Below are 25425 nucleotides of genomic sequence, written 5' to 3' on the forward strand. Positions count from 1 at the left end.
TTATCTGACCTGTGGAATTGTGTGGACGATTGTTGTTGGAAGATTAACGACGAGAAAACATTGTTGTAGAGCCGTACATTCCGTAATTGGTGTTGAGGTTATGGCGACGACATCACGGACTCGTGGAACTAGATTCTCTCCGCTTCATTACTGTCTGCTGCCTTTAGTTCATTTGAAATTCTTCTATCCACATCCAGCGTGCTTCCAGCGTTTGGTGAGTCCGTTCCAAGTGCCGTGCGTGTGATTTTGAGTATCGAGAGCGTCAAGTGAAGTGAGTGAATGTGCGTCCGGGATTCACACGGTCGAAGAGTGTGAGTGCGCGCGTCCTAAACCCGCAGTGAAGTGTGCAGTGTGTCTGGCCCGAAAGGTTGTGCGCCGAAAGGCTACGGAATCAAAGCGCTGTCTTGCTGCGCTACTCCGCTACCATCCGGTCCTCCTTTTCCTTCCCGTTCCGTGCCAGTGCCAGTGCCAGTGCCACCCTCCCTAGTAGCAGCAGCGCACAGCAGCATGGCCTGGGGTTACTGGAGTGCAACGGCGGTCGATCGTGGCCGATCGCCACGGCGTAACACGCAGCTACCGCAGAACCAGTACCACGCCCAGGGCTACCAGCAGCCACCTCAGCAGCAGCAGCAGCAGCAGCAGCTGCTGCAGCAGCAACCACCGCAGCCGCTGCAGCAGCACTACACGTTGGCCTCCAGCCAATCGCAACAGCCTTCGATGCACTGCAGTGCCCTCTCGCTCAACACCTGTCCGCAGTCGGTCGAGCTGCCAGCGCCCCTGGCGCAACAGCAGCTCATCTGCACCAACGGCTCCCAGTCTCAGTTGCACCAGCAGCAGCAGCACCAGCAACAACAGCAGCAAATGTGCTCGAGCCCGTGTCACAGTCCGTGCCACAGTCCGCAGTTCATCGAGCAGCTCCCGCCCGAACTGCCCTGCACGCCCTGTACCTTCTCGCGTAGACAGTCACTTGATAGTCCACAGGTAGATCGATGCCAACCGTTTTTGGCAGTCCCACTCTGGGCCCCCGGGCGCTCCCCCACCCCGGTGGCCCAGTACCTCTGCACGCAGCTCTCGAAACCCTTGCGTTTTTACGAGACGAACGCTTGAGAGGAGAGATTACACGGTGGACTCGTTCGTTACGGTTTTTGCGCCCGCTTCACGTCCGGGATTGATGGACTGCCGGTCGCATTAGCTTGCCTTGATTGGTCACATACGGGTCACAAATGATGACCACTACTTCAGTATCTCCTTGATCGCTCGAAGCAAATAGCCGAGGACTTCCAGTCGTTGGAACCCTCATTTTTGCGATCATTTGTCACTGTCGACCTAAGGCAACTCTCTGTCAATGGCTCTTGAACTCCCGAGGAATGGTTCCGATCTCCGGAAGCGAGGTCCATCTTTCCCCGCGGAAGCGGGCCAATCACGTGAACGACAATCAGAGAGAAAGAGAGTCCCGCCAAAGGCTAAGCCCAAAGGCACTTCCCCGCGGGGACTAGCGGGGGGCGAGATCGCCAAGGAAGGACGTCTAGCATCCTCTCGCTCTCGCACCCTGTTCCCCCCCCCGCGGGAGGTAGGTCACCGCCTGTGGCCGCCTGTGATCTCTACCCCGCATTCATTTATCCCTGGACTATAGCAATGGCTCCCTTCGGTGGGCTCCCACTTCAATTTGTTTTCGTTTCCGCTTCCGGTTTCGTTCGTTCCTCCCGGTTCCCGTTCACTCCAATTACCCCTCTTCCCAGTGTTCCAGTTCTCGAACCCGGCCATTTACTCGTTTCCTGTCCCCGCAGTTTTCCCGCCTTCGTTTGCTTCGTTTTTGATTGGCATCCTTCTTTTTTTCGCATCCCAAAACGTGCGCCGGAATCACGATGACGCGCTGTTGTTGTTGTTGTTGTTGTTGTTGTTGTTGTTGCTGGTGGCCCCCTAAAATATTCACCCTCTGCTTGTGTTTGTGTGTGTGTGCATTGCATATGCGTGCGTGTGTGTGTCTCAGGCGAACCAGCTCTCGGATATCATCTGCCGGGCGACGCAACCCTCGATCCAGTCGGCGGGCAACACGTTGACGCGCGGCGCGTCCCTCCGCGACACCGGCGACTACGCGGTACCTCATCCTCACCCGCACACGCACCACTACATGTCTACGTCGGCAACGCCGCCCTCGCTGAGCCGCGTCGGGTCGTGTCCGGGGTCGACCGGTGGGTCCGGTTCCGGGCACGGGTCCGGTTCGGGCTCCAGTCCGGGCGGAGGCCCCGGGAGTGGCGGCGGGGGCAGTGGCAGCGTCGGCGGCAGCGGGATGGTGGGTGGGGTGGGTTTCTGCGGGGGCAGCATACTGGGCGGGAGCCAGGGGCGGCTCGAGTACATCGAGTGTTCGCACTACGACCGGATGCCGCTCCCGATTCCGGTCCAGATCCCGATCGTGCCGCCGCCCCAGCTCCACTCGGAGGACGAAATCGAACCGGCCTACGCGACAGGTAAGGAATGGGAAGGGAGGGGAGGAAGTGAGTGGCGGGGGAGAATGAGAGAGAGAACTGTCAAATGATTGTCTTTTTTTATCAAAATTCTCGACTTCTACGAATTTAATGTCGGTTCTCTTTTGGGCGAGTCACTTTTGCGTTAACAAGACGCAGGTAAAATCTTCACAAGTATGTGGATTAAACCTAGGAAATGAATGCTTTTCTTGCTTCGATTTACTTTGCTTTGCTTAGGATTTACTTTGCATCCCCAGACACGAATCGATAAACAAACGAACTGATTTGTTACTGATATACTGATGCACGATAATATTTTGATGATGATTTGATGATAACGTTGTATGTATAAAATATATATATAACCTTGTGTATATTGTTCACAGACGTCGGAAACAGGTTCAATTTGCATGCTTTTGACGGAAACAGTTCTATTTAAAAAGGTGCGCTGCTAAACATTGCGCTCGCGCCGCCCTGACTTCAGTGATGGCATTCCGATTGCATTCCGACGTTTCGAAGTGGTTAAACGGCTGACGATTTCGTTATTCAAACAATTCGCCTGCCCCCAACGAACGAGGGCAAGAAAGCGAGCAAGAGCCCGCTGTTTTGGTAAATGATGATTAGATTTTAATTAAACTCAATTTAAAACAACCAAATCGCTACGGGGAACCCGGGGGAATGGGACGCTCTTCTTGTAACGGGCACAATAATGGAAGGGTTTGGAATTCTCACCTCAATACCACGCGGGTGGACGGGACGGGGACGGGGACGGGACGGGGACGGGAGGCAAACATTGTTCCGTCGCTGAAATGGGAACCGATCTGGCGCTCCAGCGAGATGTTGCTCTTGCGCTTTTGCAATTAAATAGTTTGTTTGTTTGGTGTTTTTTGGCAGAATTTGACTTCGGACGTCATCCGCCGCGTTTCCCGGAACTGTGGGAATGGTTGGAGCTGCTGCCCACACTAAATTGAACGCCATTTGATGTGCCCAACATCAGCGGTTCCGAAGTCGGAGCATAAACCACATCACACCCCTGGGGCACGCCGCGCCGGTACACGGTGTCCCGCATCTTTCTAGCACCGCCGACACCGGCTGACCTTTCGGTTGTGTTCGGGCCAATCGAGCCAAGAAGCGGGCGCTCGGGTTTTTGTGCGAAGCGGCGCGGACCCTTCAGAGATGCCCGATGGAGGCGCCTGGTCGGCCATCGGTAATGTTTTAAGTCGCAGTCGTTGCGACCGTTTCCGGGGCGCATTTAGGGCGCGACTAGCAACATAGTACGGAATGATGGGATGGGACCAACGATCGTTTATTTTTCGATTTCGAAAACCCATTTGTGTTCGCCTCGTCGTCGTCGTCGTCGTCGTCCTTGGGCAACGGATGGTGGATTCGATTTGTTTGCCCACCAACCGGGAATGGGAATTTAAAAACATTGCGAAATGAAACATTGCAATTGGCCGCTCTTCTGTTGCTTCCCGTTGCCAAATGGCTGTTGTGATGGTCCGTGGTCGTCCGACAAAATCGATCCTGGTCGATCGGCCGTTATTTTTTCGAGTTTGATTAGACTCCATTCCAGAGCCGTACGTTTACTATCAAACATTACAAACGTATCTTTGTTGGACAATTTAGAACGGGGTGTCAAACGGGAAACGACACAGCAGCGCTCAGCTGATCCGATTTCATACGTTCAGCCCGCGGGCAACGATGATGACCGGGCATTAGGCCGGGTGCGTGCATTATCCTTCGCCTCGTACGCATTTCGGCCAAATGAACGTGTGCGGTGCGCAACGACCCGACACTGAAAAAACCGGAGCAGATTACCGTTACTCTGGCCGTCGTCGCTGGGCCCTCTGAATCGAGGTCCTGGTGCAGTGGAGTGTGCCGGTCCGGTCCGGTTCGACCCGGCCCGGCTGTTTCGGTTTATCCACCACCAGCAGCGGCGTCACACGCGCGCATGAACGCACCGGTAACCGTGTAACGTTCAAAAAGGGATATTCGAAGGGTCGACCTGCAGTAGTGATTTGTCTCTCTCTTATTCTCCCACGGCTGATCTTTTTCGAACGGCGGGGCTTTGTTGGGGCACATCCAAAAGGATCCACATGGATGCCGCGCACTACTGGCCTAATGCGTTCGGGGCACTGGACCATCCGAAGCATCCTTTTAAGCCCTGCCCCCGCTGCCATTGATTGCCAGCATTCCAAAGCACCCGGTTCACGGCGGCACCGGAGAGGATTTATGTACTTACTCTGCCATCCCCAAGCCATCCCCATCCGACGCCTGGGCTTCTCGGTTGACTTATGCTGTTACAGCAACAATTGGGTGTCTACATGGTAAACAGAGGGAACACAGCACCAGCAGCAGCGCCAGAGACCATTCATTTTTGCGGAGCCCGTTCGGTTTGGTGAACGCCACTTCGCCTCTGATGTGGTCTCTCGGTCGGGCGAATGGTCCTGCCATTTAGGGCTGTCCGCCATCGAACGCTAGCGGGAGGAAATCGGAGCGGGCCCTGTTTGTCGGTGGAATGGAGTGCTCGGGGTGGAAAGTTCGGGAAAAATTATGCTAATGCGCGCGAGTCGCCGGGGGAGAAGGCGGTGATGCTTTACGAATGCTCTTTGCAACTTCGAGTGCTGCTTGGCCTGGCCGACCGGCGGCTTTTGATCTGCCCCGCTGCAAAGTGATGGTGGCTGGCTGTTTCGGTTCCGGGGGAGCTATTTCTTTATGTGTGTTCTTCTCTCTTTAGTGGGCTGTTTATCTTTTGCTCTCACACTTTATCGATGTTGTTTTCCATCATGTGACGCATTTTGTAGTGTGTGTTATGAACTTACCTTTTCCGATACCCTTTTCGGGCCTGGTACGATAAGTAAAGGTTTTTTTTTGCTTTTATGATTAAAATATGGGGCCCAGTGGAATGGCGTTTCACACCCAACCGATCGACTTTTATAGACTTCACGTTTTACTTTTGATTTCACGACTTTTCCAGATCACCCATTTTATTGATGTCGCTTTTTGTGTCATTGATTCGGTTCGTTGCTTTGTTGTGTTACGAGTCTCGGCCCGTTGGTGTTAAATTTTACGATTTACGACCGTGTTTGGTTCATTTATCGCGTTTGATATCCACTTTATGGTGAAAACAGGCCGTAAAGAAACATTTTTCTCATCAAACGGCTCCCTATGCTCTGTGGATTTTCATGCAACTTCCCCAACTTTATCCTGAATCCTTTCAAATGATGACTTCACACTTTGGGTGCTCGTGTTAAACGGGCGTTTTTCTTTGGGCAAAGTTTCACTCGTCTCGGAGCCATTTAAAGCAATGCAACAACCCGGGGGCCCATTGAGGGCTTCAGCAGACCTACGAGCCTCCAAAATCCACACACGCGCCAACCCAAGACCTTGCCCCCTTTTGACGTGCCACGCGCCGCCGTGTAAAAGATTCGAACTTTCCCGGGTCGAAGAGAAAAGTCGTTATGACAGGCAATTGTCGCCTCGTTAGATATCCGTGACACACCGGCCGGGTCGCCGCCCGTTTCTGTGGGGCGCTTGGGATTGATGGATTGGAATATTGGCAATTTTTATTTTATGTTTTCGCTCCTCTGACGGCAACTGAAACCCGTTGGCGCCCGCCGCCGTCAATCTCGGGCGCCGGGCCCACGTTCGTTCGCCGGGTGTCGGCTCAGTAAGTTCCGCGCTTCCGGCTCAGGGGAATTATTCAAATTTTATTGATGGTATTTGTTTCCATCTGACGTCGGGCCTTCGCGGCGTTTGCCACAGTGTGAACTTAAGGAGGAAGCGAACGTTCCCATTTGCTCGCATCCAGAAGACATTTTTATTCGTTACAGTCAATTTAGGGATGCGCCACGTGAGGGAGGATCGACGTGTAGAGGATTCCTGGTTTTTTTTCTCTTTCGGTGGGGTCCTTTCGGAAAAAGGGCCTTTCGTCGGTTTCTCAGAAACGTCGGTCGGTGTCGTCCTTTGCGAAATATGATCCGCAAAATTGAACCCAAGACCACCGAACCCCGCCAGGAGGCGGACAGAGGGCGATAGAGAGTCGCGCCCGCGGTACTCCGTCGTTTGCTTCGTCGTTTGTGGTTGAAGCTCGCGATGACTAGGCTCGGCGTGGGTCCCGCAAGTGAAGGCCAAAAAAACGATCCAATGTTTTTAAGAAGACTCTCTGTAGGCAACGGCAAGGGGGACCCCTCAGAGGTGTGTCGGGGAGGGGATGAAAATGATAAATCATTCGTCCTATTTGCACGAAGCAAACACGAGAAGCCGGCCTCGAAGCCGTCCTCGAAGCCGGCTCGTGTCCTTTTCGAAAAACAAACTGATGCTGCCGCTGCGCCTTCGCCGGCCCCGATCGGAATCGCACCCCGGGGAGAGACGCGGAGATTCTGTCGTTTTTGCTGAATGGAGGACAAACGACTCAAGGCCACCGATGCCGGGATGCCGAAGATGCCAAACAAGATGGCTCCCCCTAGGGACATGATGTAGCGCCGTACCGCTAAAAAGCAGCGAAAATTTTATTCTGACTTTGTTGCACATTTTTGCTCGCTCCCGCCATCGGCGGCCGTGTCGCCATGGCGAGTAAATCCGGAGAGCATGTTTTGGGTAAGGTTCTGTTTGGTTTTCCTCCGTGTGGCAGACAATTCTTGTTTTCCACGAACCATTTTTTGGGGAGGGTTCCCTATTACATTCGGGGCTTCGGAGGCCGCCGAAGAACCATTCAGAGTGACAATAGTTCAACAACAACGTAGGATCGACAGGCAGCAGAGCAAAGCAAAAAGTGAAGCATCTTTTTTTCGCGAAGCCTATTTTTGGCACGTTTTTGACACTGTTTACGTTGACAACTGTGTATGTGTGTGTGTGGATTTGTTGTGAATTTTTTCAATTGGCAACATTTTATAATTTCCTTTTATTAAATTCACCGTCTTTCTGGGTAGGTCTTCGATCAGGAAGGTTGGTCGGCCTTGTATTGAACTTCGTTACATTTTTTCTAAAAGCGTCGTAAAAAGGGACACCGTGGAATTCTTCCGGATGACTGCCCTCAGATGAGGTGGTGGACCTTCGGTGAGCCACAAATAAATCATGACGTATCAGCTTCCCTGCCATATACGGGGTCGTAAAATTGTGGTTATTTTCGTCAATATTACTCGTTGCTTGGTCCGTTTTGATTACCTTGGTCTCAAGGAAGGATTTGTGCCTTTGTGTTCCATTTACGGTGCAAATCTTCTCGGCTATTCTCGTTAATAATCTGTGTCCGGTCGGATGACACTCTCGTGAAGTACAGACCGACCGCCCAGGGCCCGTGTCTATAAATCAACAAATTGTATCGAAATCGGCGAATGATTCGTAAATTATCGCCTCGGTGTGATCGCATGAATCACTACGCATGTGCTGGTCGGACAAATCTCGCACCGACGAGGCTCGATGAAAATGCAAATAAATTCACTCACGGTTCGCGGGGCACACACGTGTCGCAAGGGCGCGATGCGTAATGAGCGATCCGTGCTATACGCATCTTTACCTCTTTCGGGAGCTTCGGGCGCCTATGAGAGGTGCTTAATAAGCGTGTCATAAAAGCGCCACTAGCGCCGCTCCGGATTTGATTAATTTCAATTGACCATTAATTATTTTGAAGCATAATTTTATTACTTCACCAAACCATCCATCTCGCGTTCGGACCGAAGCGGGCGTGCGGGCGGGTCGAAAATAGGCTGAAGCCGGCGCTCGGAGGAAGAGAAAAAATGGCGGCCATTAGCAATAAATTATGTCGCCCAAGAGCGCGCGTATCGGACGCGCGCGGAACCGATAGCGCTGAGGTAGGCAGACAGGCAGACGGGCGGGTTGATTGGCCGCCGTTGTTCGCGCTGCCACCACCCTTGTTGGTCGGTGGCGACTGTTGCCATCTTTCGCCCGAAGGCAAACCAATAATTCACGCCAGGCGGAGGCGCTAATCAGATGGGTTTGGTTTGGATGTTATTTGTTTCTTTTTGTCCATGTCCAGTGGTTCCAAGACCCAGGACGATTGGTTCTGTAGCTCGAGTTGTCGGGTTGAATCTTAATAAGTGAGAACATCTTCGCATCCGGGATTCTTGATCGATATTCTAAAGTTTGACAACGAATGTAGCGAATATTTTCTTGGGCTTTAAATTTAGTTTTTGTGACAAGAATTTATCAAGTTTTCAAAACAAAAAAAAAAGAATAGGTTTAATTTGGACAAAGTCTTAATAATTCTTAACCCTTACTTAAAGTTGACCGCGTTGAGAATCACTGTGTTCTTTCGGGGCGCATTTATGCCCTCAACAGTTCACCGAAGCGAGCACCGCCGTTGAGTTCATTATTAAATTACCGCGTTACCGTATTAAGACATGGTCGGCTAGAGCCTGGACCGTGTTTCCCGCATTTCCAGGGCCTTCTGCCTTCAGGTGTTTATTGGTTCGTCACTCAGAAGGAGGAAGCTCCCCAAACGACCAGAGAAAAAAGCGGACTCCAATCTCGCAGGGCCATCAATTTTCCACCACATTACTGATCGGGGTTCCAGGGCTCGGGGTCTTAGAAGCGGAACTTCTTCTGGCTCTCTAACCGCTGCCCGCTTCCGTCGAGTCCGCCTGGCCTGAACATTAAACGTCCATTCTGTCGACATTAAATCACCGGGACGCCGGGCAACCGGTTGTGGCCTGGTGCAGTTTCCGCTATGGGAAAAGAAAATAACAACTCCAAACCGACTGCGAGAACGCGAAGACCGGCCGCGTCGCGTGGCTCGGGGGAACAATTTAATTGATGGACGACGCAAACGATATGGTTTACGGGAGTTGTCTTCCTTTGCCCGCATCCTTTCGCTCAATGGTTTGGGTGGCGCTTCCTTGGCCCAGGGCACCCACACACAGGCACACGCACAGAGAACCGATTGATGATCGGTTGGCAAAGGGCGGATTGAAACGGATCGCTCGTGAAGTAGACGTTGGCAAACAAATTCATCAATCGAGTGATGAAGTAGCGCGCGTGATGCTGACCGGCTCCGGCTCTGGCCTGACTGATACTAATTCATCTACTATTTGGTTTATTTGCTCGTATTTCATGCTTATTTTATTTCATTGAGAAATATTCCGTTTCTTGCGCTAGTTTCTTCTGCACTCTTACTGTTGAAAGATGGTTCAAGAAACCGCAGAAACGGAATAATAGAATTAACCGATTAAAAGTGTGACCACTTTGGGAATGAAATAATATTTTGCGTGGTGCAGCGTCACCGATGACGCAAGAAGGATTCTGCTGCCGGCGGAATCGCGACAGAAACCCACGCGGCCGGGTGACGTCAGAAGGATTGTAATTTATTTTTACCTTCCAGAGAGACCTGTCCGACTGACACGGGGTGGAGGAACTCTGAGAAATGCGTATGCCGCCGATGAGCGTGGGCCGATCACCCCGAGGCGAGGCCATTGCTCCTGACAGGTAGCTCCGGCCGGTGTTACGAAGCACGTCGACGGGCTTTTTTCGGGCACCCGGTTCTGATCACAAATTTGCACCTCCACGGGTCCACCATCTTGTACCGGAACGCAGAACCGTGCGGACGGACGGGCGGACGGTCGGGCGGAACGAATGAATTCATCTCGCAATTGCACACTGATTTATGGGTTTCGGTTTTCCCACCCAACACCCCACCGCGGTCGCCATTTTCACGGCACGGTGTGCGCACGTGGACGACGCGGCGATGGTGCGCTATTGTCCTCCGGTGGACCCCGTGTCCCGTGTCATTTTGCTCCCCGGATGCTATCAAATTCTGCCCCACCCGACGGCGGGAATGAAAGTGGATACCAGCCGCTCGGCCCACCCGACCCAACGGACCCGACGGGCGGCTCCTTCGCCGTCGTCACTGCACATGACGCGCATTGTTCGGCGAAACAAGCCCCGTGTTATAGTTACATTGGTTCGCGCGGTCCACTTTTCTTTTCTCGCTCGCGAAATTTACGAGCTTTTGATGCGCTCCGCATAGTGAGAGAGGGTGTGTGGCGTGTGAACCGAGTGGTGCGCCCCGCGGTTGTGGCTTTTCTTCACCGAGCCGAGGGTTGCTGCTGTCGCTGCTCTCTTTGCTGTGTTTATTTTCTAATCCTTTAAAATCCCCTCTGGTAAACCGGGTGGTGGTGGTGGCAATGGGTAGTGAATCCTGTTTTTTGTGCGCTTCGCGACCCGTCCCGTCCCAGGTTTGTCGGAGAAGCCGGATTTACACGGTTTCTGATGAAACATTGGAGATTTTTTTTCTGTGTGGCGCCGTACCCCTTAACCTTACCGCGAACTAGCATCATCTGAGGCTGCGGGAGCATAATAATAATTGTAAATGGACACCACAAGGGGACCGGCGGGAGATGGGTCGCCGAAAAAACGGACCACCAACCAAGCGAGGACGGCGAAACTTTTCCCTGGCGCACGGAAGTCGATTTTCGCTTCGTGTTGGAGTCCATTTCGAGACGATTAATTTTGGTGTTTCAGTTGGTTACTGCCTGCATTCATCCTTTTTTCCTGCGCTGCGAATGCCGAAAGGACATTTGCATCTTATGTATGTTTTTCTTTTTGGCCTGTCCGACGAGCTGCACCCGTTTGTGTGGTCGGTTCTTTATGTAACAGTCCGTTATTCAACTGTGTGTGTGTGTGGGTTTTTATTCCCTTCGCCACGTCCTATGCTGCGATTCCTCACTCCCCATTTCTGGAAGCTATCGCTCTTGTGTCCTGGCGGCGCCGGTCTGATGACGCTTTTCTCTTCAGTGTTGACATTTCGCGGGCACTTTTCTAGTGACCCCGACGGGCGAAAGCGAATTCATTTGTTTTCACGCGCCTGCAGACCCGCAAGTGGCAGTGGCCACAGGAGATTCATTGAAGGGTGTTCTTCAAATTCCGACGTTGACGTCGCTGGGCGAGTGAGGGCTTAAATGTGTTTCGCTCGGGAAACATGGCATATTTTTTTGGGAACTACATGATAAGGGGATTAATAGCGTGAAATGTTTAGGATAATAAAATGTAATAAGAAATTGAAATGTGGAGCCAACCGGAAATTTGATTGAATGTGTCGACAAAATTAGCTTGCTCTCTATCAAATAGTGTTCTTTATTGTAGCGATGCTTATGGTATTTTACGTTGAGCCAACAGTTCTTAAATTGTTTTTTCTAATAATTTCGCAGTCCATTACTATTCAAGAAATTATAAACTTGATTATCGGTTTGAGGTAACGGGTACATTTCGACGACATGACTAACGCTCAACGCCAATCAATCATCCATACAACAGACATTCATTTTTATGTATATAAATATCTGTTCTTTGTTCACGGTCAAGTTTATGTATGTATTGTTTCTTTCTTTCGTTTCAGGTACGTTCAACGTATTTCTTCTTCACCCAGAAAAAGGAGGGACGGCGCTATCAAGTACAAATACTGGACAGACAATATATAATTTACTCTCTTTACACGTAAGCCGCTTACTCACGGTACGACGACGCTTAAGATACGCTTAAGCTGTGCGACCGTTGACGAGAGACATTCAGGCGCACCCAAATCATCGTCCTCGGTCCGACAATCGTACGCTGGGCAGTGTTTTAACATTGCTTACTTTTAAATTTATTATCCCCCTGCGGTTTCAGTGAGCCCCGCCAGTCGGTCCGGTCCGGTTTAGCATTTTCATTGTAGTTCGGATTTTCCACCACCAAACCGTCGGACGGAAGGAAAATGACTGACTGCTACGGGGGGAGCTCTGGTCGGTGGCGTTTACCATTCACTAACGATTCGATTTTCCGCTTCTCCTTTTTTTTTTGTTCCGTTCCGAAGGAAGTCCTCCGGAAGGAGACGGTTCGGCCCATTGTTCTGCCTGCCCGCTGGTCGTCTGCGCTGTGACGGTCGGCTGAGATAGGGCCCTGGGTGGCTGGTTGGGTGCACTGGTGGGCTCTTCTGTGGTAAACCCAGAGAACTCTGCCGGACTGTATGATTGGGGTTTTTCTTTTCCCGTGCCACTTCGAAGCGGGCAGGCGCGTGGCGCAGGATATGAAGTGGTTTCGATATTATCGCTTCCGGTCGCCGCCGTGTCTGAGAGGGCGGTACGGTCTCCCGGTCGGGGGGTTTGCTGGCAGAATTCCGCAGGTACTTCGGCGGTTAAGTGAACCCGAAATGGCACCAACCATAGAGAGCTGCTCAGCCGGGGACGGTGGTCCAAGTGGTTGCTAATTTGATGACCATTAAAAGACTAGCGCAGCACACCACCCGCCGTCGATCCGCTTTCGGAGGGGTTTTAAAGTAGTGTCGCCACGACATTTTCACCGGTTCGAGCGTCCATTGCGTGCCCTTGGCCGTGGCAAAGTTTAAAAAGAAGGATCTTCACGGTCAGTGGGTCTATAAGGAAGTATTACACTTTTAATTTAACTGTCTCATTTATCTTATAACTCATTTAAGGCAATGTTTTTGTACGATTTATAAAACTGTTCAAACTCAAACTACGCAGTCGAACAGAACGGCAATGGTGGACTAGGGCGTTCTTTTATTGACCCCTTTATTAAATGACTTTTATTGAGAATCGATGGCTTGAATCGTGAAAACTTGGCCAGTCAGTTTGCTGGCGGTTGCCGTAGTCGATCGATTTTAATTACTTTAATGTATGCATCGCCCGCCACCCAGTGTTTACACGCAATTTATCCGATCTCTCCACTTCGTAGAAGTGCCATCATCGTCATTATTACTGCCGGTTAGGACTGCCGTTTGTTTAGGAAACGTTAAGTGGAGCGCCCGAGCTCAAGATGGATGGCCATCAAGTGGCGAGAGCATCATCGAGAGCATCCTTGAGCGTGCCGGTTCCGGTAGCGCGGTGGCGTTAATCGGTGCTGGCTCCAATTGCATCCACCCGAATCCCGACGACGACGACGACGGTTCTCTTCTCGAACGACGGGTTGATGCATCGCAAGGAGTCATTAAAATGCCCTGCGCTTAAGAGTCTCGCATTACGACGGCGCAAGGATTGCTTTACCGCCGCGTTACAGCGCCCGGTCGGTCCAGTTGGAACCCTTGGCACACTCCAGACCTTGGCATCAATTTGAGCCCCCCGGGGGCGGCGGGTTTCAGTTTCGGTCTCCGGGGAGCTCCGGTTCCGATACAAATCTCACTCGCCGGCGATGGAAAACTAATGCCGCTTGACGGTGCCGTCTCTTCGATACGAGTCGCCGTCGCACGATACGGCTCACGATCCATCCTGTGGTCCTCTGCCGGTGGTGGTTAGCTTTTGTGTGGGGCGGATAATCCAAGAAGAGCCGGCAGTCTGCGGGCGGGCTGGCTGGTGCCCTCCAGCGCTCCAGCGCGCTGAGTAGCTTCGAGTGTAATTATATTCAATTTAATTAAGTCAAGTCCAATATCGTCTTGTCTGGCCTGGGCGTCCTTGCGCCCGACGCATCGCCGGGCTTCCAAGGGCCGCCGGTGTGTGACGTGCGGAGGAGTGTGTCCTCCACGCTCCAATTGATCTCCGACCTCGGAGCCCCCCGGCGGGCGTCGCACTCTTCAGGGGCGAGAAAACATCGTCTTAAGCCCTATCGCTCTTGACTCATCGTTAACTCCGCTCTCGCTGATGGCGTGGCCCGGAGATCGGAGCCCCGCAGGAGCGCAGCACTCGAAATGTGACAACATCATTCAACCTCAATTTTCTCGACCTTCGGGCGATTCGTGAGGACAGAAATTAGCAGCTGAAGCAGACCCTCGGAGATGCGGGGCCCACGATTCCTCCCCGGATTGGTTTCGTGTCGGTGCGCATCACGCTTTAATCAGATGGGCTTGGATGTTCCGTCTTCAAAAATATGTTTACCGACCGACCCTGAACGGTGAAGGCGGATAGAAAGCAATCCTTTTTGGCAATATTTTCACGGAATTGCTGCCATTTTGAATTTGTTGTTCTACGTTCATCGTAAGCTTGCGCAAAGTGTTCGTTCGCCCCATCCGGCGCGTCCTCAGAGAGTCTGGTGCCCCCTCCGGGTCGGCGGGGCCTCCGGCGTGGTGCGGCCATCACTTGACGCCAATTTATTGCTCAATAACACACATGCACATGCGGTGCGTGTACTCTCCCCGAAGGGGCCTTGCCTTGTTTTTACAGCACGGCCCTGTTTCATGCGTTCGTTGTTATTTTTAGATTTCATCTTACCCAAAGCTACTGCCACTCAGTGGCAGGAGTTTAGGATTTAATATCGTCGTCATACAGCACCGTCTCAAACGGCGCACGAAACCGGTGTTCGCAGCACCAGCCTTAGGTTGGAATCGCGCTTTTCTCCGGGGATCTCCGGGAATTTTTAGGCTTTTGAACCAAGGCGCATAGCACCCCACACGGGGACTGCTGGATGGGCGTAAAATCTGACAAACTGCTAACAGTAATGGATGCCATTCGTCATCCGCATCCACAAACCACAAATCGTTTCACGGCGCCGTGGCCAGTAAGTGTTGTTCGTGTTGTTTGGGTTTTTTTCGACGTCCTTAAATTTCCGTTTTGCCTGTTGAATTGGAGGGCGTTTGAAGTTCTTCGATTCCAGAATCGAATCGCCGTCTTATTACTAAGGAATAACGTAGGTCAATAAGCATGTAAGTATGTTTCATGATGTGTGCCCTTGTTGACCCATATGTTAGTTGCGTGCACGTAACATAAACACTCCACTGCATGTCTGCTAAATGTGAAGTGTAACGTAACGTACAAGAGTACCTGCCCACATACGTTTTATGTGTTGTAACGTAGCTCACATAGGAACGAAAAAAACGTCCAACCCGTTCAAAATCGATCTCCGAATTTAAAACACACAGACAGAGAGAGATGAAAACAGAACGAACAGATCCTCCGCTCCGCTCGCGTAATCGATGTAAAGCTCGATTGTAAAAGCAGCCAAACTGAGAGGTTGGTGAAGCGGAACCTCGGGGGAGTGCCACGGTCCGGGCAACGGCGATCGGTCCGAAGTGCTCCGGTCCGAAACTTTTCCCATTAAAAACGTACCTTTCAACTGGCGGCGGCGGCGGCGGCGGCCGAGTGCGTTTTTTGGGAACCGTGTCGAGCCGGGGGGCTGGTCTGCCTTTTTTACGTGCTGATGACGCGGTGCCCGGACCGCGGAGGAGGGCGTAAGAAGTTTAAAACAAGCTCTTCAATGATTTTCACTCGGTGGAAAATGTGTTTTTTGGTCTCAGCGCCGCGCCGGTGTTCCGCCGGAGACCAATGAATATGCAAAAACCCCGATTCCAGTGGCACGCCGGCGGTGGCGGTGGCCGGGCTTCCTGTTCTGGGTCTGGGCGGTAAGCGAAATGGGCTCATTAAAGATTTTCCCTCTCGCTAGCGCACAACAACAAGCGCGCGCGGGCCAGCTTTTGTTTTCCCTTCGTATTACATTTTACGCTCGCACACACAAGCAGGCCAATGACTGGAAAATCCTGTTACCGCGTGCTCCTCGTCGGGTCCGGGGCCGGTGTGTTGCCGAAAAGCTTTTCGTCCGTGGCCTGCGCGTAAAACGCGCGAAGAAAAACAAAACGAACAACAAAATATTTGACTTTCGGCTTCTGCGGCACACAATTTATATGCATGGGTAATTAATTCATGCTGCGCCCAACATCGGGAGTTAATTTGATAAAACTTTTGACCACTCGAAGTCCTCACAAGGCGCCGATAATTGAATAACAAACTGGCGGAGGGGATGGACGAGTCTGTAATGTTGGTCTGCCGTTTTATTGGAAGGATTTTATTGGGATGTTAAGAGAGAAGGAAACTCTCGTTAGTCATCAATTTAATCCCGTTTGCGTTTGTTTTCTAATCTTCACTTTCTGAGGGTCATCTTCAGTTGTTCAGAGTGCTGTTTGAAGTTCCTGTTATGGTTACTGTCTTTCTGAAAGTCTTTCGATCTTAATCATTTTCTCCCAATTCGGTGCTATTTTTAACAAATTTTCTACGGAATTCGGAAACGGTACGTTATCATCACTTTTCGATCCCTCTTGCCGCGCACTGTGTACTGTCTAAACACCCCTTAACAGCGACAATTGCGACAACAAAACGGGCTCATTAATTAAATCATCGAGTGCTGCTGTTTCTAGTTTTGCCGAGGAATCTCTCAAGGGCGCGCGGTCTGTTGGGAAAATGGATTACATCACTCCGGAACTTCCGGGGCTCTCCGGGGCCACACAAACCGTGGCATGTTTCGATTGACGTGCCCGCACGCGCCCGCGCACCAAACGGTTTGGGCAATCGACTAAGATTAACAGGATCCATCTGCCGCGCCGGTACCGGTTGGCCATCGAATGTCGCCCCTAGTGATTGATGGAGTCGGAAAATCGGCAGACGAATGGGGCCAACATCAACAACAACAACAACAGACCACCGCCGCCGTCGTTTGTTGTCTGTTTTTGCTTACTCTCCTGTCAAATCTCCAATTACCACCACTTTGGGTGCCATTTATTGCCGGGCCGCAGCCTTGAACTTGTCCCTCGCTTCCGGACCAAGTTCGCGTTCGGTGTTTCTTTGTTGTGAGTTCCCAAAAGGTTTCTTCGCGGCCAGAACTTGATCCTTGACAGGATAATGGACGAAATTGGTTGCAGTTTGTGTTGTGTTTGGTACACTGAGGAGTTGGAAAGTTAGTTTTGGGGCAAAAGATCTGCAAAGGATCTGCCTCCATCAGGCGCACGCTTGCAGGGTGTCGATTGCTAGACATTACTTATTACTTCACAGACAACAATCCGGTCTAGTCTATAATCCTTGCCCCGGAAAACTAAACAGTCTGCTGACTATCGATTGCGTTGTGAATGTGCAAATTCTGGCTGACTAGGCTCAGAGTGGTGCAGTTCAAACATCCTTTCGCTCCCAAACGGTTCCTTCGGTCCCCCGAATATATATAAATCCTTAAATTATTAGCCAACCAAGCGTATGCTCGACGAGCCTGCCGATCCAGGGCATCATCTAGCGCCTGTAACTTCCTACGCACCGCCAGCTGTGTAGGGCGTGAAAATTCGATCAGCGTCCGGCCAGTCCTTTCGTGGTTGTAAACCTGAAGAGCGCCGCGGCGACCGGTTTCTGGTATTAATTAAAATATTTCGCCCATCCATCGGAGGTCCGGAGGCCGGCGACCTGGTCCGTTCCGTGATTCCGTGTCCGGCTGGATCCAGTGGTGTGTGTGCGTTGCACGGTTTCGTGGAGCTTTCTGCCGAATTAATTCATTTGCATTGATCAATATGTGGTGTACGGCGTGGCGTACGAACGACTCTCTCCCTAGTGAAGGACTGGATGCCCAAAAAGTGATCAAATCGGCGACCCACGGCCAGGGTGGGCGTACCTCACGCGGTGGGTCGGGCATGACTTTTGTTTGAAAGCATGTTTGAGTGATTAGAAAATTACAGCTTTTGGCACGGCCGATGTGCCGATGGGTCCTGGCTCAGGTCCCGGTCTCCGGTAGACTTCTCCACATTAGCCTCTACATGGCCCGTGCATATGGTGTCCGCAAATTTATAGTGGCGCCGATAAAATGCAAACGAAGCGTCGGCGCGCACGTGTAACGATCGGAGGCCCCATGGCAAGTGTTTAATTTGCCGCCACACGGCGCCCTGCTGGCTTCACCCGTTGATTCCGTTGATCTTTATCGGGTCGAATACACTCTCAGGAGGTGCACTTGTTGTTGGTGGTGTCCTCGCGTGAAGGTATCGCGGTGTGCTAGAGAGGGCTGTGGAAGAATATTAACTCGGATGTACTTCCCGGGTTGCGGGAGTTTTTGGAGGGCGCTACAACGGTGTCAATTGACACACACACACGGACGCGGAGGGGACACGGAGGGAGAGGAAGCTTCCGCTGATGGACGGTTACAAATTGCTACACGAAATAATTGGCCCCGGAAAAGGTGACACTTTGACAAATGTTTTCTAACTTCAGCCCGGGTGGTGGCACTGAGCCTGGTAGTACCACCTGGATCAAGCAGGACGCAGGCTACAACCGGGGCCAGGTTGGGCAGCTGCCGGGATGGGAGATTCGTCGAGATTGTACTCGTTACAATTTTCTCGTACCAAGCGGGATACAAGATACTGTGTGAGGAGGGAGGATCGGTGCGTGCTTTCGCATCATCGGCCATAGGACTATTTTCGGGCAGAAAGCGCCTGTTGTGAAGCGCGCAGAACACCACAAGCAATCGATAAAGCCGGCACCTGAAGGGGAGGGTGTTTTGTGGTTGGCTTTGGCGTATGAGAGGCCAGACTACAGCCGTTTGATGCCTCGGGATAGCATGTTTGCGTACGTTGAAAAATAATGTCGAATAGACAAACTTTTAAAAATCCACTCAGAAAATCACTAACAACACCAAGAATTAAATATCTGGGTCATATGATCGTTTTTATGATACGATCCGTTCTCGATTCTTTTGCTTCACTTGATCAGTGACTTTATAAACAATTTAACAATGACCGAGTTTTTAGTTTTAAAGGATAGTTCTAACTGCACTGCAGCTAATCCCCAACTGAAAGCTCTTGAAGGACTGATTCCTCTCAGTGACGTGGTTGGCAGCCGTTAGGAAATGTAATTTAAATTCCTAATTACGCGCCTCTTCAAATGATTGAATTTTCGGGTTCCTCCTTCGCCAGCTTGCGACGGTTCCTCGGAGGCTCGAAGGTCCCATTTCAATGACCGACTGTGTCGTGTCACATCGGGCTAGTTTCGTTCAAAATCGTTTTGTGAGGTGTCAAATCGATCGAAGGTTAACGTAAAAGTAGGTTAGGTGTTTGGTCACCAACAAACGAACGAGAAAGTCAATTACTTAGCCCTCCACGTTCGTGGATGCGCGGAATATTTCGCATTGCGGTGGGTGCAGCACTCAATTTACAACAGGGATGGTATCAAATCAACTAAAGGCTCCGAATAACGTCAACATTCACGCCGTACCGAGCCTCTAACCGAGCGTGGTTTGCTGAAGTAAGGGCCTCACACAGCATAACGTTCTTTGCGCACTGCCTGTTGGACGCTAACCATTTAAGGCCGCCTTCATCACCATAACCGAGGCCGAAATGGTCAGTCAGCAAGAATCGAAAGGCAACAGACAAAAAAACGGAACAGAAATTGGAATCTTCCAAAGTGTCAAAATGTGGCGCCCGGACGATGGGCGCGGGCGCCATATTTCGTGGCCGATGCCGATCGTGGCGCTTTTCCATTATCGAGAACAGGAGCGTCGGGTTTTTGCGCCCGTGCGCCATTTTCACGCTTCATTTTCGCCCGGTACGGCGACCGATGCCTATCGATTTGAGATATTGGTCGATGCGATAGAGGTTGGCCCCGTCCGGAAATTGCATCAGGTTGCTGTTGATGCTCCAGGAACTTGGGCGTACCTAAAAAGCGGTCCCTTGTTCGAGTCCACCACCGCCGTCAGTTTGCTACTATCAGTCAGTTTGCTACTTCCTTTAGTTTCACCGTAGGTGAACGAAGCTTCCTAGCAGACGGGGCCGGCCAAGTCGTTTACAATGCCTCCGATTTGGGGTGTGAAAATGTTGGTCGAGTTTTTCCATAAGTGAGTTTTCTCGTGTCCGGCGGTCGTCGCTGTGTGTGTGCTGGTGCGTACGGTATCTTCAGACGAGATGAAACCTTCCCGTCCGGAATGAAACCGGATCGGGCTCGACCACCGAGCTGGTCGCTGGCGACCACTACTTTTGCTGACTTTGGCACTGGAGTCCACTGGAGAGACCGGTCGTAAACGTAAACGAGCTTGTCAGATGGGGAGGGAGTGGAGAGCTTTGCCGGGACACTGAAAGCCTTCTTGCTGGACAGGCCAGCCGGCCGGCCGGTGGCTTTGTGAAGTGGAGAAAGGAACGATAAAAAGTCGATCACACTTTGATTGGAAAATTAATTTTCCCATAAATGGGTGTGGTTTTGAAAATATGAAATCCTTTCCCAGTTCCCGCTCCGATCGACTGCAACCAACGGTGTGTTAATGGAGCCGCATGTGAACTCATCGACCGTACTGTGAAGCGGTATAAGAAAGGGGTTCACATTTTAAACTGGAAACCGTTCTGAATAAACGCTTGAGATTCATTCTGTTTTGTGACTGGTTTGAAGTAGAACTCGGTCTACGCAAATCAATTCCTAGCAAGCCTAGCTGTGTCCTTTAATCAAGTCTCGGGACAAGCATCATTCCCCAGATCCCTGTGATTTGCTTTTCTCGGAAGTTTTTGCGCCTCCGAACACGCGTACGTTCACACACGTTCGGTTCCAGCTTTCATTTCCGTCCCCGACGAGATGGCGAATGTGTGACAATATTGTTGTACCACATCAAACGCGATTGCCTTTGATTGGCAACAGTCTCCGAATTCTCTGCTTCATTCGTGTTTCCGGGAATAGGCATATGAGCCCGTTCGTCTCCTCGGAGTACAGCCGCCGACCTGTTTGGGTCGTTCATGAGAGTAAGGATAACAGTATGTCGCACGCGCATAAATACGGCACACAGCCCTCCAGTTCCTTGAGGAAACTAAAGCATGCCGAACGGTTTATTGAACACACCGAGACAGGCAGAGTGATTAAATTGGGACTGTAGAACTGGCTTGCTAGAGATTAGAGGTAACATACTGGCCGCAGACTTACCGAGACAACCTATCAACAGGGCATCATTATAAATTCATTTCACTTACCCAGAAATCAAAGGCCGGGAAAAAACGGAAGATGAAGCCAATAAGAAAGGCAACGGCAGCAAGGAAGGAGCGTGCGTTCGCTTTAATAAACTGAACTCCGGACGGCTCGCTGGTGGATCCAGAAATGAATAGAAATGTACTCAACAAAGAATTTATTACGAACGGACGGGCGGACCGGCCGGACCTAGATAGGGTGCTGCTCGGCATTGGCTAAGAGAGCTAATTGTACACAAACTTTCGGCAACTTTCCGTCCCACCGGAGGCCTTTTCCTCCCGGCGGGTTTCCGTTGCAAATAAATGTTTGCACTCCGCCGGTGGAAAAGTAATTTATTATAATTCCCACTTTTTATTTATGACCCTCTCTCTCTCTCGTTCTCTTTCAATCTCTTACGACGCCTGCCGTTCGTTCGTGTGTATGGAGTGCGCGAGAAAAAAACAAGGAAATGCTGGTGGAAAGTGGTTGATGGAAACTTTGGTTTTAATTCACGCACGAAGATTTTCATAATTAAATGCTTTTCATTTCGTCGCACCGAAAGAGAGAGAGAGCGTTAAGTGAACTGTGGAGCGCTCCGTTTGCGAGCTGAACTATGTTTTGGAGGCAAAAGCAATCTGTTCCCAGCAGCGGTATGATGTCCACAGCTATTTTTTGCCTTCACTCCTGTCACTTTCCAAAGGATCGTGCGCGGCGGGCCATTTGGGGCGCCGCACCGCGCCAATCACAAGTTTGTTGTATCGTCAGATCCGGAACGGAAGCGCGCGCCTTTCGGGTAGGCCACGGCAAACTTCTGACCGTCCGGGCGCTTCCGAGTGGGGAGAGGTCAATTTGCAGTCCCGCGAGCCAATAAGTCGCTTGGCAGCCGCGGAACTTCGTGACACCGTCCACGCGACGGCGTGACCGGCAAAAAGTTGCGCTGACGAGAGACAGAGAGAGAGAGTGACGGAATCTCCTCTGTGTCCGGCGCTAGGATGCTATTCAGATTTTTCACTTTTCATTTCCCTGTTTTCCCAAACTTTGCCCAGCTTCCTGCTGCTGCTGCGTGGCCGCCGTTTGGCCGTAAAGTAGATTTTGGATATTAATTTCCATCGAGAAGCGGGAAACGGGGCTCACATTGCAGTCGGGACGGTCGGGATTACGATAGCGATGTGGAGAGACGGGTGCGGCTACGGCCGAGGCTACGAAAAGGCCATCAGCCTGCCCGGTCGCATTGACCAAAATGTCGCCAAACGCCATTCGGTAGGATCAAGGTGTTCTCTTTTACTTTCCTCGGTTCGCCCAAGAATCGCGATGTCACCCCTTGTCGAGCTTATCTTCCGGCGAATGAATCAGTTTTAAAATATAAGCGCCAAAAATCACCAGGTGGAGGAAGTGGAGTGCCAATATTGAACTGAGTCCACTCTCCTGTTGGGACATCAAACCAAGCCAGAAGCCAACCGCAGCCAGCGTCCTGTTATCTAATGACCTAACGGATTATTAGGCGAGGGCAGAACGTTAAGATTTTAATCTCATTCGGCGAGCCTAAAGCTAGCTGACCTACGACAGAATCGGAATTATCCTCCCGGAGAGGTGACAAGCATCCGAACCGCACCTTTGGGAGGTTATCACTCGGAATGGGCCAAATTGAATTTGGTGGCCATACCGTGGTGATCCGTTCAGCTGATTTTGCTGATCGTGCTCCTCGATGGTACATGCCGAAGGACAGGGCTTACACTGCGCCCCACACACTTATCCAATTTACAGAGCGCTCTCGTGGCAGTACTCCCCGAAGACCCTGCTCACGATGAGCCGCCGCTTTTTGGGACCTTTCCCTCTGGCCTTCGCTTCGAGCAGCCACAAACGGCACTTCAAACGCGATTACTCGACACAATCACTTTCGGAGAGCTTTTCAGACAACTCGTTGTTATTGGGGTGAAGGTATCCACACTCCGCAATTGCCCCCCGCCCGGCCCGGGGAGGAAGAGAAACCGAGTTCGGTTTCGGTAGGTTCATCCGCGCCGTCAGCTAAACACAAACTCACTCACGATTGATGCTTCTTCAGCTTCATGGGCGTCGGATGATTGAATTGCTCCGAATCGCGGATCGCTAACGGCGGACCGACCAAGTAACCTTGAAATCAAACTGTCTGCGGCTCGTCCGGCCAGCGCCGCTTCAGTGTTTTCGCGGTCTATTTTCTAAGCACCCCGATCGCCGATTGGACATAACTCACCACAAACTAGTTGCTGCCGTTCCACGTGTTGGACGACACAAATTAGCTGATTTAAATTTCGCCGACGGCACACACCCGGATACCACGCAAGACGGGGGTCCGTCTAACTGCAAACCTGTTCTGGTCTGTCTGCCAACTGTAGCAGTATCGTCAGCAGCGAGTAGCTCTTCTGCATGAGCTGTGCGAACCGATCCATCGAAATGCCCCCGAGGCCACCGTACGAGCACTGGAAACCCTTCTGCGAGCGTCCGATCGTAAGCAGCAGCGAATGGCGGACGCTTTGGTACTGTCGCCGGAACGGTGCACTGTACCGTAGCAAACCCGGCCAATTGAACCCGGCATACAGGGCCTGACCGATCGCTTGATTCTGCAAAGACAGAGAGACAGAAAGTTAGAGATAGAGAGCGAGGTTCGTTTTGTCCCCAGTTACCAGATCGTTTATCTTCTCGATGCCGTGACAGATCAGGAACGATTCAAACACCAGCACGATGGCAAACAGCACGTAGATCACACCGTTCGCTGACAGACCCTCGATCGCGATGATGAAGGCACAGTCGGCCACCAGGGCGAAGGTACCGTAATATTGGATGAACGAAAATGGGCCAATGATCGAGCTCAGTTCGCGTAGATGACTGCCGAAAAGGAATGCAGCTGCATCACCATATGATCGCGAAAGGGTCCTCGTTTCGATACTCACTCGAGCAGCTGCACATGCCGGGCAATGTTTTTGTTCAGTTCCTCCTGAAGAGTACTCCAGAAGAGCTTTCGGCGGTGCCGGGACGTCTCGCCAAGAGGGTTCGATTGCTTCAGCATCACCACCGTCTCAAGGTCGGCGATGGCCTCGAGCAGTAGCGCCATCTCCAGCCGAAAGGTGTTCATGATGATGTAGAAAAGTGCAAACGAGAGTACGTAAATCAGGCCCCAAACGTTCGAAAGCAAGCCGTACGCGATCTGGACCGCCACGTTCGGCACGACGCGTCCGTTGAGCTGCAGCATGAAGGCTTCTCGGGCAAACAGTTGCGTGGTCATGAACCAGAGCGTCTGGCCCAGGATCGTAGCGACGAGTGCGAACAGAACTCTGTTGTTTGCCCGGAACTGGTTGGCCCTTTGACGATCGACCGTTGGCTCCCCGTGGCGATAGGAGCGGTCGTTGAGGAAGGACATGATTCTGGTCAGTGCGCCGTAACGGGTCTCGATGATCGCGATGCGCAGTGTTCCCGAGGTGAATCCCCACACGGATGCTACGACAGCCGCCGTGGCTGTGGTGTCCTGTGGGTGCGACATTAGGCGATAGGTTTTGTAGATGTACGACACGTTCACCAGCAACGGCAGGAGTCGGTACGCGGTCCAAAGGATCTTCGCGATACGGTGGCGCGAATCGTAATGGATGGCGGACAGGGCGGCCAACAGCCGGTAGAGACGAAAGTAGTCCGATCGCTCCGAAAACGTGGTGTAGGATCGAAGCCACCGTTGGACACTGGCCTGGACGCGCGACATGTCGCAACTTTGATGACGTTCCCCGTTCGGTGGACCCATTTTATAGTCCCGAGCTATGACCCGGAGGCTTAGGGTGGGATAGGGTTGTGGAGGTGTCTGCAATAATTATTCTTAGTTCAAAAGAATGGATGGTGATGGAAAGCGAAATAATTAGTCCACCGTGTTGTGGTGGTTCGTGTTTGAATTTAAAATCAAAAGCACCGTACCAAAGGGGATATGGTCAGGCATGTTCCGGCTACTGTTTCGTCCCGTGGCGTCCCCCCAGTTGTGCAACTTTCAAACAAGGACCAATTGTCAAGAAGGGCCCCCGGGGCCATGCGATTCGTTGCCGGTGTCACATGAATATTTATTATAATCCAGTTAACAGACTTACATCCCATCAAGAAACAAAACCCTCGGTCTCGGTCTACAGCTGTTTACGCTGTCTTCGACGACGACGACGGCTACGAACGGCTCCCGCCTACGTGACAAGCTTTAAGAAAGCTTAGCTTTGAAACCCGCAAAATGTGGTCCGCTCCGCCATTCTATTAAAATAAAACGTACCACAAGAAGAATGCTGCTTCTAGCTTATTATGGTAATGCTATTATTTGTAATCAGCATTCCAAATCATTCCGTGACCTGTGTACTTGGGTGATTAAAGCA

At 51.5% G+C, this 25425-nt stretch overlaps 1 protein-coding gene across 1 annotated transcript in view; it reads left to right on the forward strand.

Moving 5' to 3' along the window:
• Positions 1-507: 507 nt before the first annotated feature.
• The window catches only part of LOC128275097 (atypical protein kinase C), a 57729-nt gene continuing 32811 nt past the window's right edge, over positions 508-25425 (forward strand). Inside the window, exons 1-3 of the mRNA XM_053013491.1 lie at positions 508-587; positions 729-981; positions 1991-2468. Of these exons, the coding sequence (XP_052869451.1) occupies positions 508-587; positions 729-981; positions 1991-2468 (811 nt within the window). The remainder of the gene's footprint in view (positions 588-728; positions 982-1990; positions 2469-25425) is intronic.

Source organism: Anopheles cruzii, chromosome 2, assembly GCF_943734635.1.
Source record: "Anopheles cruzii chromosome 2, idAnoCruzAS_RS32_06, whole genome shotgun sequence".
NCBI lineage: Eukaryota > Metazoa > Arthropoda > Insecta > Diptera > Culicidae > Anopheles > Anopheles cruzii.